At 41.8% G+C, this 14,588-nt stretch overlaps 1 protein-coding gene across 2 annotated transcripts in view; it reads left to right on the forward strand.

Moving 5' to 3' along the window:
* Positions 1-7,680: 7,680 nt before the first annotated feature.
* The window catches only part of sv2a (synaptic vesicle glycoprotein 2A), a gene marked incomplete at both ends in the record, with an annotated part of 22,874 nt that continues 15,966 nt past the window's right edge, over positions 7,681-14,588 (forward strand). For both annotated transcript variants that reach the window (XM_080857913.1, XM_080857914.1), the window contains one exon: positions 7,681-8,272. In XM_080857913.1, the coding sequence (XP_080714039.1) occupies positions 7,681-8,272 (592 nt within the window). The remainder of the gene's footprint in view (positions 8,273-14,588) is intronic.

Genomic DNA, 14,588 nt, shown 5'->3' on the forward strand with positions numbered 1-14,588 from the left:
TGGTCGAGGGTTTATTCGCACTGTATCCCTCTCGTGTGCTTGTACGGCTCGGGGGATTATCTATCCTGATCAGCCAGCCTGTGCCATAGCACTGGCAGACTGCAGTAAATAAAACAGTTTTATTTATCGGATTACCCGGCGTTTGACTGCATTAGATCTCCATATTGGACAGGGAGGGTAGAGAAGCTTATGACATCCTCAGTAAACAGAGGTTTATTTTCCGGTGACCCACTGGGCGCTGTCGAGGAAACTTTGAACGCAGACCAAATATTGAACGATGGGATTTCCGGCGAGCGCTGGCTCTCTCTCTCTCTGAGCAAGCATATGATGTGCGGGAGAGAGCGTACTGGGGCTGGTTTTGTTTGTGTAGATTCAGCTGCTCTGAGTGGCTGTACATGTACCTGACTGCAATCCATCTAACCCCTACTCGTATTACTGTCAGTCAGTCTGTCAGGGCCCCCATTACTGTCCTGTACTGCCTCCCAGGCACAAGGCCTGACAGTGGGCCGATCTGTGGTGTTTCATAGTCACTCCATGGCACACGTTCATTAATATGGACAATGACTAGTCACTGTCAGGACATGTTGCCTTCTGTCTATCTGACTATCCATGCATGATGTGTGCAAAAATATGGAACTGAAATTCCCTGTTTCTGAACTACATCTGTGGGAATTCAACTCAGCCCTGGAATGGAATATATAGATGTATGCATACTGTATAAGGCAGTGAAAGTAAAAATAAACCGTGAAAGTGTTACTCCAGAACAAACAGGTTTGTGTTATGGAAAGGAACCAGATATCTCCCAACAGAAACAGACAGGTTATTTCAAGGTTTTGCTTCCAAGGACGGTGATTTTTACAGACGGAATTGGAGATTTGTTTTCCTCTCTCTGACTGATGGCTGATTCACTCCCATGAGCTGCCGCTCAGCAAGGAATCACTTTGATTTTTGTCAGTGTTTCTGCTGCAGTAACTCTTTGCTCTCTTCCTCTTCCTTAACCGCTGAGATGCTGGTCTGCTTCGGATGGTCTGTCATGTAACTATACAATCTGTCTGGACTCATAAAGGGACCTGAAACTGTCTCTGAGCTAGACTAGGACTCGGACAGAAATAGCAGTCCAAAGTCACCCCCTCAGAGAGACCTGTTTACTGATCCATCATGAAAGATGCGGAATGGGATGAAAAACTGCATCCTGCCAACAGTTTCCCCAACGGTTGTAATCCTTTCTCTCTCTCCACTGTTTTAAGCCGGGATGGGGATCTAAAACGCCTAAAAATGAATCTCCAGTTAATAAGGCAAGGGATATCAGAAGTTAAGAACAGGGTGTACAGCCAATATGTGTTTTTGTAATAATTTAAATGTATTAATATAATTATACTGTATATTAATACTAATATTCACTGCGCTTGCCAAGATGGGGAAGGAGCTCGGTAGTCTGTCCTGAGAGATCCAATACAGTCTTAATGAATGTATGTATTTTAAGCTCATTTGGAAAGCGCACGTCAAGAACACCAGCAGCACGCTTGCGATCACCTCGATGTGCTCGTTAGCAGATCTTCTCTCCCAGTAGAATCATCTCAGTAACACTATTTGAGTCACGTAATTGAGTCTTTCATCACCTGCAATGAGAGCTGTGTGCCTGAGCCTCTTCTTTTCATTACGATTGGGCTTTTAATTAAAGACGTCATTTGGTGGATCTTGGTTCTTGGTTCTTTTTCCGCACACCTCCTTACACAGTATTTAGAAGACCTTCTAGAACCTTCTTGCATAAGCTTTTGTTGTTTTGTTATTATATTATAAGGTTGAGGAATTTAAATGGGAGTTAATCAGTCCAGTTGGCCACTTTGGGTTGTTAAGCATTCTGACCGTCTTAACACAATTATGGAAGAATTTATATGATTCATGCTGAAAAGCCTTGAAGTAGAGAGCAGCACAGTACGCAACTCTATAAAGAGAAGAGATACAAGAATGCTGAACTCAAGAAGAGATGGCCTACTTGAGTAGTACACAGAAAGGAACAAGGTTGAGTGGGCATCTGATAGAGTAACGACCCTAGCTATGACATAGAACCCTTCACATATATAAATGGTGTCTCCACATGTAACAATGTGTGGAGCTAGGTAGAATGACTCAGCATTTTTGCACAAACTATGAGTAGACTAAATATTTTATTGTAGAGGGATTGGTATTTCTATAATAGCTTGGACATCTCCATCAGCATACAATTCTCTTTTTTTGTGATACATTTTTTATTGACACCATTTATGCAGTTAAGACATTTATGCAGTTACAACATGCAAGACAAAAGTTTGTCAGACCATTGATTACATTTATCATCTGGTGTATCACACAATTCTCTTTTGATATCTACATCTCTCCACATGTAACAATGTGTGGAGCTAAGTAGAATGACTCAGCATTTTGTACAAACAAGGAGTAGACTAAATATTTTATTATAGAGGGCTTGGTATTTCTAAGAAAAACATCTCCATCAGCATACAATTCTCTTTTGATATCTACCACACCACCATGCCATGATGACACAGTTCTTTAGGATCCACTTCAGGCAGAGGACGGAAAGGTCTAGCAATCATCTGGTATGACCAGCAGTCATTAGGTGTCGCATATGGCCCACACAGAGACGAAAGACAGTATAATATAAATGATGTCTCCGCATGTAACAATGTGGGGAGGATGACTCAACATTTTAAATGAGATAGATTTTTACGAATACACAAAACATATTGTTGAATGAATTGATATGATATACAAATAGTTCGCATAACAGCTTGTAACTTATTCTCTCTCTCAGTAAATCTCTCCTTTGATATATATTGCGTTGCCATGCTATGAGGTCCCACACCAGTCAATACACTCTCCAGCTGAGCCTCTTAAGAGAGAAGAGAGACTGCATCTCTTATTTACCACAGCTGAAATATGTCCTGCTCTGGCTCTAATTGAAATGTTAGAGCCCCGCACAGTATCGAGCATCCCCGCCGGAGCCTTTAAGAGGGGAGAGGAGCCATAAAGCAGAGCTTGTAAAGACAGCATCTTCTCCCCTAACGCTCCCGTCTCTAACACAGAGACCTGAGCTGACATGGTGGCGTTGACAAGAAAACATGAATGAATATCTCATTGCATGAGGTCACATTCCCATGATTTTTTGACATTGGGAAACTCTACATAAGCTTGCTATGGGAAGCTCTACATACAGTAGCTTCTTGAGTTATGCTGTTGAGCAGAGGATAAGAAGATTTGTGGAAGTGAAACATTTCTAGGAACTTAAAATTGTCATCGATATTTCCTGTGAAGAAATTAGCTTTACCCTATACCAGCTCGCTACCAGACAGATGTCAAAAAAGGTTGTCATGAGACCATCTAGCCTCTTCTCTTCATTTGCCAGGAAGGATTTAGATATCTTAGTAAAACATACCTTCTGTAGCTATGGCAGGAGTGTGATGACATATAGACATATTGTATGGATGAGGTTCATTAAATCAGTAAATGAGAATGGGTTTATTAGGAGCTGCTGTAATGTTGTCAGCCAGCCAGTGGCTCAGAGAAAAGAGATTTTGTTGTGCGTTAGGTAGCGGTGGAGCGTTTCCTCATCTCCCTCTAATTGAAATTTAAAAGCTCCTCACCGATAGTGTCAAGATTTCCCAGCAGACTCGTTTACAGGGCCAAGGCACTATAAGCAGGGGTTGCTAAGCACCCCGCAGGGTGAAGAACGCAGTCTGCTTAAAGACTTTACCTCTCCTCTTCAGGACACCTGTGTGCTCGGGAAACAGGCCAAGTTACAAACAAACATGTTTCTCAATACCTTTTATCATAAAGGAAAGAGTGCAAAGTAGATATGTAGTTAGGTATACATAGATATATATATATATCAGATTCAAGTCCTTTCAAGGAATATAGACAAATAAAATCGATTTATTTGTGCTCGTCGTCTGGTGAGGTTAATCAGCTTCAGGCCCATCCCCAATCACGTCACACAAATCAGTTCTGTTGTCTGTCAGAGTCTGGCCATGCATAGCTGCTAGCACCTGGCACGGATGGGCACCTACGGGCACCCTACTAACAGCAGTTGTTTTTCTTAAACAGTATCTCTCTGGGCTGGTTTGTGCCTCTGTGTGCCCTTTGAGGGTTTCATCCACACCGGACTGGAAATCTTTTCAAGCTCTTAGCCGGTGCAGTGAGTGCTTGCTGAGCTGAATGAACGAGAGGATCTCCATTCTCTTTTTCTTTCTTTCTCTCCCCCCCCCCCCCCTCTCCTTTCCTTTCCTTTCTTTTCCTTTCTCTCCGTGGCCCAGTGGTGGAACCTCTCGCTAATGGCTCTGGTCTTAAAGCATCAGCCTGGGGATTTGCTGCCCCACACGTTGGCCTCGTATTGAAATTAGCTCTGATTACAGGTCTTGACTCCAGAGCCAGGATCTGAATAATTCTCCATACGGCCATTTTGATGGTATCTGCATCACCCTTTATCTGAGTATATTGTTACGCGAAGTGACACCTTCTCTTATTGGTGACGCATCCACTTTCGACGTGACAATAAATAAAACATGAAGCTATGAAATGGTGTTTGCAAATGCTGTGTGACCAGTGGTGTAGTCCAGGGTATACGCAGGTATACGGAGTATACCCACTTCTCAAAACAGGGCGTTAAACCCGGTAAACCCACTTCTCCAGGGACCACTACACCGCTGTGTGTGACTATGATAGGTATGATGATTTGCTGATAGATTTCTCTTTTAGAGTTCAGCTATTTCTTGATTCATTTTCTGACTTTCATATTCAGTTGTTACTTGGCTGCCGGATCAGAGAGGCATATCAACCAAAGGGTGTCACAGAAAATGGTGCAGTTTCCAACCAAATATACACTTTCGTGCTTTACCATGGCTTTTGAAGCCATACCGTGTGTCACCCGATATGCACAAAGTCGAAGACAAGCATCATTTTCCCTGTTGGTCTTCCTGCGGGTCAATGCCCCTGCTCTGCCTGTAATATCCCCTTACTCTTTGTGCTGTAATTATTAACATATTGCATTGGGTCTCCGTAGCAACACTACTGTAGCGCTAATAAGCTAAGAAATGACCTCATCCTTCTGGAGAAGATTAGAATGTAAAGTTCTACACATGTAAAATTTTGCTTTGCATGATATTTTATGTTACAGGCAGATGGATACTGTTATGGACATACAGTGATAGATAGTGATGTGTAATTGAGAAAGACAGTGTCTACCTTAGACGGAGTCAAAGAACATTTAAATGACACACGCTGAGAATATGTGCTCCTGTTGTTCTAGCCTGAATAAGCAGGTAAAGATACCACACCAATTACTGACCACCTGACCTGGGCTGGTGTTGACATTTACGTCTACTGATACTTTATTTTCTAAAGGTTATTGCTGCCTTCACTGATACCACTTACTGCGGATCTCAGAATGTATTTTTTTTTTTAAACACAGTGTCTTGTTGCTAAGGGATGATATTTGTCAGGAGCAACCTGTGCTGTGTAGATAGCCATCTCTGGCCAGTGGTGTGGTCATGAGGTCCTGCAGAGGAGGTTCTCCATCTCTAATGAACACTGAGTCAACACCAGCTCTCTGGCTTTTTTTGGGAACACTGTACAACGTGTTTCTGGAGAGTTCTGTGTCCTCTGGCACTTCACCATCTTTTTTTTTTTCAAAAGCTTTTTGCCTTTAATTGGAAAGGACAGTGAAGGTTTGGACAGGAAATGAGATGGAGAGAAGAGGTGGGGAGTGGGATCGGGAAATGACAGCGGGTCGGAATCGAACCCGCGTCCCAGTGGGCATTCAAGCCCGTATCCGGTTGGGGCTACTGCTTGCACCACGGTGCCCCCTGCATTTTACCATCTTAATGATTATGATGATCATATGTTAGCATATAGATTAGTGAGTACTAGTGACTGAGATCATATGTTAGTGTATAGATTAGTGAGTACTAGTGACTGAGATCATATGTTAGCATATAGATTAGTGAGTACTAGTGACTGAGATCATATGTTAGTGTATAGATTAGTGAGCACTGGTGACTGGAGCATATGTTAGTGTATAGATTAGTGAGTACTAGTGACTGAGATCATATGTTAGTGACTAGATTAGTGAGTACTAGTGACTGAGATCATATGTTAGTGTATAGATTAGTGAGTAGTAGTGACTGAGATCATATGTTAGTGTATAGATTAGTGAGTACTTGTGACTGAGATAATATGTTAGTGTTTAGACTAGTGAGTACTAGTGACTGAGATCATATGTTAGCATATAGATTAGTGAATACTAGTGACTGAGATCATATGTTAGCGTTTAGACTAGTGAGCACTAGTGACTGAGATCATATGTTAGCATAAAGATTAGTGAGTACTAGTGACTGAGATCATATGTTAGTGATTAGATTAGTGAGTACTAGTGACTGAGATCATATGTTAGTGACTAGATTAGTGAGTACTAGTGACTGAGATCATATGTTAGCATATAGATTAGTGAATACTAGTGACTGAGATCATATGTTAGCGTTTAGACTAGTGAGCACTAGTGACTGAGATCATATGTTAGCATAAAGATTAGTGAGTACTAGTGACTGAGATCATATGTTAGTGATTAGATTAGTGAGTACTAGTGACTGAGATCATATGTTAGTGACTAGATTAGTGAGTACTAGTGACTGAGATCATATGTTAGTGTATAGATTAGTGAGCACTAGTGACTGAGATCATATGTTAGCATATAGATTAGTGAGTACTAGTGACTGAGATCATATGTTAGTGATTAGATTAGTGAGTACTAGTGACTGAGATCATATGTTAGCATATAGATTAGTGAGTACTAGTGACTGAGATCATATGTTAGTGTATAGATTAGTGAGCACTAGTGACTGAGATCATATGTTAGTGTATAGATTAGTGAGCACTAGTGACTGAGATCATATGTTAGCATATAGATTAGTGAGTACTAGTGACTGAGATCATATGTTAGTGACTAGATTAGTGAGTACTAGTGACTGAGATCATATGTGGAGACCTTTGGGTACCATTCGGAGGCATTTTCCTCTGCTCGGTCCTCTAAAGTAAATACTAGACCATAACTAGCGGCCATTTTCCACCTGACTGCACCTCATCCCGATCATATTATGCTATAAAGGGCTGAATAGACCTTTGCAGCATTGTGAAGTCTGCCCCTGTTAGAGAAGCATACAGTTTAGTTAATTTGATTTGTGCTGTTAACATAAAGTATTTTGAGGAACAGCACCCTAATCTTACACCTGTCTTATATAAAATAGGTTTCATTTACATGTATTCATCTGTTTACATTAAAAACGTATTTGTATTACTTATTTGTATTTGTATTAAAGTTAAGTTTTACATGTGTGCTGTGCTTATGCTACAGAAGCTCAACATGGATGTTTTTTCTCTTTTTTCCTTTTCCACAGACTGTCCGTAGGAGCTCTGCAGCATTCCGGCAGGTGTGGAGTGAAAAAGCCCCATCTGGACAAGGCAGCTGTCCATGGTGCTGAAGCTCTAACACAGCAGTGTGCACATACATGCCAACGGCTCACTCTTGACACCAGGTCCCCCGCAGCTGCTCTACACAAGTCCCACAGACACACACACACACACGTCGTCCGTTTACAGTGAAACGACATCTCCAAGCACACACACGCCAAGATGGAGGAGGGGGGATACAGAGACCGGACGGCCTTCATAAAAGGTGCCAAAGACATTGCCAAAGAGGTGAAGCGCCAGGCGGGCAAGAAGGTGGGCAAGGGCGCGGACAAGATGTCCGACCAGTACAGCAAGCGCTCGTACGCGCGCTTTGAAGAAGAAGACGACGACGAAGACTACCCCGTGCAGGCGCAGGACGGCACGTACTACCGGAGCAACAGCCGCGCCAACGACGAGGAGGGCCACAGCGACTCGACCGAGGGCCACGACGAGGACGACGAGATCTACGAGGGCGAGTACCAGGGCATCCCGCGCGCCGAGACCGCCGCCAAGTCCGACGCGGAGGCGCAGGCCGCGGGCCAGTTCCGGGACTTGGCGCAGCTAGAGGCGGAGCGGCGCAAGGACCAGGAGGAGCTGGCCCAGCAGTACGAGACCATCCTGCAGGAGTGTGGCCACGGTCGCTTCCAGTGGTCGCTCTACTTCGTGCTGGGCCTGGCGCTCATGGCCGACGGCGTGGAGATCTTCGTGGTGGGCTTCGTGCTGCCGAGTGCCGAGAGGGACATGTGTCTGTCGGAACCCAACAAGGGCATGCTGGGTAAGTGAGTGGAGATGCATGCTGGGTAAGGGAGTGGAGATGCCCCTCAGAGGGGAGGAGGTGCCCAATGTAGAATAGAATAGAATAGAATAGAGTAGAATAGAATAGAATAGAGTAGGGTAGAGTAGAATAGAGTAGAATAGAATAGAATAGAATAGAGTAGAATAGAAAAGAATGGAATGGAATAGAATAGAATAGAATAGAATAGAATAGAATAGAATAGAATAGAATATATTTATTTGTCATTGCACAAGTGCAACGAAATTGAGGTGGCAGCTCTCAGACTTCAGTGCAATTGAAAAGTAAAAAACAAAAACTATACAAATATATACAATATAACTATACAGATTTACACTATAAATACTCAGCTAAAGTAAAAACAAGTAAAAAAAACACACCATCACATATTACACATAATAGAGACAAATACAGGTCAGTTTTGTGCATTGTTTAGTGCAATGATAGCTCTTGGATAGAAGTGATAGTAAAAGTACTTCAATGTGGTCACAGGCTCAGCAGATAGGACAATGAAACTCAGCCTTAAATGGAAGTCACGCTTAACCATTCTTTTAGGGCTAATTCACATACATTCTTTTTATTTTATTTTATTTTTTCGCTGACACAGGCAAAGCAAAATTGTTGTACAAATATGGAGAAAATAGTAGTAGAAGGCTGATTTTGGAGGCGAATCTGAAGCGAGATTTCTTGAATTCAAGCATGATCATATCATAGTCTGCTTTTGTCAACATCAAGACTATGAAGTCCATCATCTAGCAATTAAAAACCGCCTTTGACTTTATCCTGCATTGTTTCCATCTGTTCTCATTTGCGTTGCATTAAATGTGAGGGCTTCCCTCTGCCCTCATGCGTTTTTTTTTTAAGTGTGCTGCCTTGTTTTAAGATGACGCAGTCGCATGTGAGAGTGAGTAGCTTGCTCATGGGCTAACCTACCCTCCCAGGAGGTGAAGGACCATTCTGATTTGACGCCTCACACACCATCTGCTCAGCAGACACCCCCAGCACTTTATCATCACTAATCAGCACCCAAATGTGTGTGTGTGTGTGTGTGTGTGTGTGTGTGTGTATGTGTGTATGTGTGTGTGTGTATTTGTATGTGTATGTGTTTATGTTTGTGTTTGTGTTTGTGTGTGTGTGTGTGTGTGTGTGTGTGTGTTTTGTGTTTGTGTTTGTGTTGTGTGTGTGTGTGTGTGTGTGTGTGTGTGTGTGTGTGTGTGTGTGTGTGTGTGTGTGTGAGAGAGAAAGAGCATGTCAGTGGACAACAGGAGGAGACACGTTTTCTTACTCTAAAACTGTGTGCCGTTGTTGCAACCCTGCCTTCAATTTGCTGAGGAGTGGCTTTCATATCCCAATGGACAGAATGAGCGATAGAGAGAGATAGAGAGAAAGTGGAAAACCATGTTTGTCTAGGCAGTCCCACAGCATAGAGCTCCCTTGTGTGTGTGTGTGTGTGTGTGTGTGTGTGTGTCTGTTTGTCTCCCATTCTCTCTGTAAGGATCTATGAGAGAGTGTGTGTGTGTGTGTGTGTGTGTGTGTGTGTGTGTGTGTGTGTGTGTGTGTTGTTAAAGAATAATGACTTTATTCTATCTTTGCGTGCTGGTTTAAGGAGATGAGACACCGGACGAAGCTTTTTTGTAGCAAGATAAGTTTACGTGGTAAATGATGATACAATTCAGCCGTCAGTGCAGTGCAGTCAATAATGTTCCATCAGCACCACACCAACGGCTGGAGAACCCGGATTCTGATTTGATACAGACAATGTTCAAACATTTAAAGCCCCAGCCAAGTGATGTCACTCTGGGCCCACAAGCCACCCCCCATGATCATGGGATGGTGACATACCGTCTGGTCCCCTCTGTACACAGTAGATCACAAGGTGTTTTGGCACTTTTCCTTATAAGTACTTCTGCATTTTTAACTGCTGGTCTGCACATTGAAATGTCAAGTGTTTCTTGCTGTCTGTCTATGGATGCCACCCTTTCTCACACTGACATTCAGAGTTATGGCCTGCTGTATTCTTGGTCTTACATTTTTCCATGTGAACCTCACTCACTGTTTTATGCATGCTATATTGATACATTTTGATTTTATCTTACATTCCCTCCTTTGACCTCATTTATGAGGTCAACAATATATTCACGCAAAAGCCACTAATAAGCCAGGTTACATGTTAGGGTGGGTTCTCATTTTACTTTACACAATTCTATCAACCACCCTCCTTTAGCATTCTAGCACTGCATAAGCAATTTTTACACCTACAGGCTCTACCCTGTTACTGGGATGGGCCTGTCCCCCCTTACAGGTCATCCGTTTCCCATGACTTGGTGAAACTGCCAGTACTTTTCTCTTGAGGTCTCCCTCAGTGCGAAACCTTTCAGTGTCTAAACACCTATTCTTGTGAAAAGTAAAAAATACACATGTTTATCTAATTTCATACTATATGACTTGAACTTCTGATTGAAGGCTTACAGTCATTTCAACTATCGATTGGTATTTAACTAGATTGTTCCTGGTATAAATCAACCATTATCTATAAAAAGTAAGAAATCTTAACCTTAATCTAAAATCAACCATTTCTGTAGAGAATAAAGAATAAGGAAAACATACATAGGCATACATCCTGTACTGAAATATGAAATCTTTTTAATGCACAAAAGCATTATGAGCGAGCACATTTTAGCAAAAATCATTCCCCCTTTCCCATCTGACTACTCTATTCTGCCATTTTCGCCTCCTGTAGTTTCCTCCAATGCTGATCGTCCATGACATCGAAATAGTCGGCTTGCGCCGCAATCTTTGCCTCACATTGCTCTCTCCTAGGCAGACATCTCTGCCACTCTCCATCCTGCAACAGATTCTCATCAAACACATTCTCCTCTCCTTAAGTTAAACATTTTACTCAACGCCATTTTGTAGTGACTCAGCATCTGAGCCACCTCAGCAGCATCTGGAATCATAGGCCTCGGTGCGATCTCATTCTTATCAAAAACAACATCATCTTCATCGGGTAATGGCCATGCTATCTCCTTCAACCTGACCAATTCTTTATTGTAAATCTCTGACCACTTCCAGCACATCCAGCCGGCTCCTGGACCTAATCCATACTTACAGTAGGGGTTGCCTATGTGGCAATCAGGTGTGTAGGGGCTGTAGAACCTGATAATGTAATAATTTCCTGATAACGTAATAACCCTGATAATGTAATAAAAAAATCCCTCATAAGTCCCTAAAAGATGTAATAAAACCTGATAATGTAATAATATCCCAATAATGTAATAAAGTGCATTTCCCAATAATGTAACAATCGCCATACCAATAATGTAATAAAATGTTACATTAATGGGAAGTTATTACATTATCAGGTTAGCCTCAATTTTGCAGAACCTGATAATGTAACAAATTCCTGATATTGTAAAAACTTTGGTCAGTGCTGAAATGTTGGGACACCAGTTATTCAGACCAAGTAGTGATGCTGTGTAGACAACCACCTACTATTGTTTTGCTCATATTTTGATCCCAATGGTATAGGCCTTTAGCCTCGCAAGCCAAACCTGTACAGCAAGAAGCTGTACAAGGGTCTGGCACAACACGATTTTCAGTGTGGGCGGGATTAACGGTTGTCTGTTAAGTTGCCTCTGCACGCAATGCCACACAATAGGAATGGCGCTACAACCAATCCGAGCGACTGACGAATGACAAAAGACGATTTGATTGGCCTGGTACAGTGTCATTTTTAAGGGACATTGCCACACAAAATCAAAAGAGAATTTGATATAAATCAAATAGCGAAATGTCAGCTATTGATGATCAATGAGGACTTAGAAACTCAATGTTCTATGTGCCCATTAGCTGCCGGTCTATAACATACCAAAATGTTCTCATTATTTCTCTATTAGTTGATTACCACTGAATATCCCTTTCACCATTGTAAAAATTGTGCATTCGCAATCATATAAAATATATACTGTATCTGCTAATAGTGAAGAAGCAGGTCTCTGGACAGCTTCACTGTTTGGACCTCTGAAACTGGAGACCTGATGCTACAGCACCAACCAAAGTTATTACAATATCAGGTAATTATTACATTATCAGGTTTTGCAAAATTGAGGCTAACCTGCACTTTATTACATTATCGGGGTATTATTACATTATCAGGTTTTATTACATCTTTTAGGGACTTATGAGGGATTTTTTATTACATTATCAGGGTTATTACGTTATCAGGAAATTATTACATTATCAGGTTCTACAGGGGCCTTCGGGTTTTGTCCACTCAACCACTCAACCTGTAAGAGACACTTAAATCCATGTTATTTTCACATATACTTCTAAGGTGTTAACACCTTTGTCTCTCCATTTTCCACTTCCCTCAATCTTTAAATGCATATGTACTTAAATCTGTTCTTAATTTTATTCGAAGAAATGATCTAATGTTTTAAACCCTCTTCTATTCAGTTAAGTCCTAATAATAAAATAATATACATAGCCCAACAAACAAACCTTCATATTCCCCTTATGCCTGCTGCTCTTGCTTGTAAGTTAACCCCTTTGTCATATCAATTACTTACACAACTCTCTTCTCAACTTTAGTGCAAAGTTATTAATTAAACTTAGGCAAAGTTGAAAGAGCAATGAGAGCCTGTATGCCAAAGGGAACAAAATTGAAGGGACAGAGACAGAGGGAGACCTAGAAACCCAAGGGTGGGGGCTCTTTGCTCGTTTGTGCATTCACATACCCACACACACGTTTGTTATAAGAAGGAAAGGAAGAGAGAAAAATAGTCAGATTATATATTAGTGTGATATTATTTGGATAACCCTAGATGTAGAACCAACTACGCCGTTAAAGGAGGTAGTTGAATTGTATTAGACATAAACAAATTTGATACTGTATAGTTGCAAAAAGTGGCCTTTACTGAAACTAAAAAAATATATATATTCATGCCTGTGGCCTAAACACAGGTCATGGGATCATAAAGAAACCAGTGAAAAGAGGGAAAGTTGCAGACATTAAGGGCATTTATGAAGTTGGCAAGAGCGAAGGCTGGGGAGAAGAGACACATTTTGGAACAGATCACTGATACCAGTAAGAATGAAGAACTTAGAAACGTAAGACAAAAAGAGGAAGTTCCCTGCTCTGTGAGAGTAGAAAAGGAGGGGGCAAGACAGAAAGACACACACAGAGAGGAACACAGAGAGAGAGAGTTGAGTCTCTGTCCTTATCAGAGGAAGTCAGTTCCTGCCTCTGAACACAAGATTTGACATATAGGGGTGTATCTGTGCTAAAACTTCACCAAGGGTTTTTTCTTTTTATGAATAAAAAGAAGGGGGGAGTATTGTATTGTACTGACATATTGATGTGCTTACGTGTTGTGTTTTCATTACTGAATCAGTGAGTGCGAATGTGTGTGTGCTGAGTGAAAGGAGCAAAACATTGGGCAGAAACAACAGTAATTCTGAGAGGTGTGAGTATATCTTGGAATTTAAGCTGGCCCTTTGAGGTGTTTCTGTCGAAATTGAGCTCACATATTTAGCTGTCTGAATTTTTCTGCTGTTTTGGGGACAGCATCAGCTCTTAGCTCTTTCTCTTAGCGCGGATGTGAGTTCAATTTCGACAGAAACACCTCAAAGGGCCAGCTTAAATTCCAAGATATACTCACACCTCTCAGAATTACTGTTGTTTCTGCCCAATGTTTTGCTCCTTTCACTCAGCACACACACATTCGCACTCACTGATTCAGTAATGAAAACACAACACGTAAGCACATCAATATGTCAGTACAATACAATCTTACAGTGTGTGTGTGTGTGTGTGTGTGTGTGAATCCCTGCAGTGTGTTTCTTCCTAGTGTTTAGGGCTTTGTAAGTAACATATCCTGGGGATAATATTTGCCTTTCAGCATGGGGGTATTGCCTGTGTGTGTGTGTGTGTGTGTGTGTGTGTGTATGTCTATGCATGCTTTTATTTCCGTTTCAATATGAGTATTAGTATTTGTGTACATCTATGTGTATGAGAAGGGGAAGTATGTATATGAGCCGTGTGTGTGTGTGTGTGTGTGTGTGTGTGAGTGTGTGTGTGTGTGTGTGTGTGTGTGTGTGTGTGTGAGAGAGAGAGAGAGAGAGAGAGAGAGAGAGTCCTGGTCATTGTGCATTGCAGGCCGTGCTCTGTGGGTGTCCTGCCTGGGTGTGGGTGTGTGTGTGTGTGTGTGTGTGTGTGTGTGTGTGTGTGTGTGTGTGTGTGTGTGTGTGTGTGTGTGTGTGTGTGTGTGTGTGTGTGTGTGTGTGTGTGTGAGAGAGA

Source organism: Sprattus sprattus, assembly GCF_963457725.1.
Source record: "Sprattus sprattus genome assembly, chromosome: 19".
NCBI classification, from domain to species: Eukaryota; Metazoa; Chordata; class Actinopteri; order Clupeiformes; family Clupeidae; genus Sprattus; species Sprattus sprattus.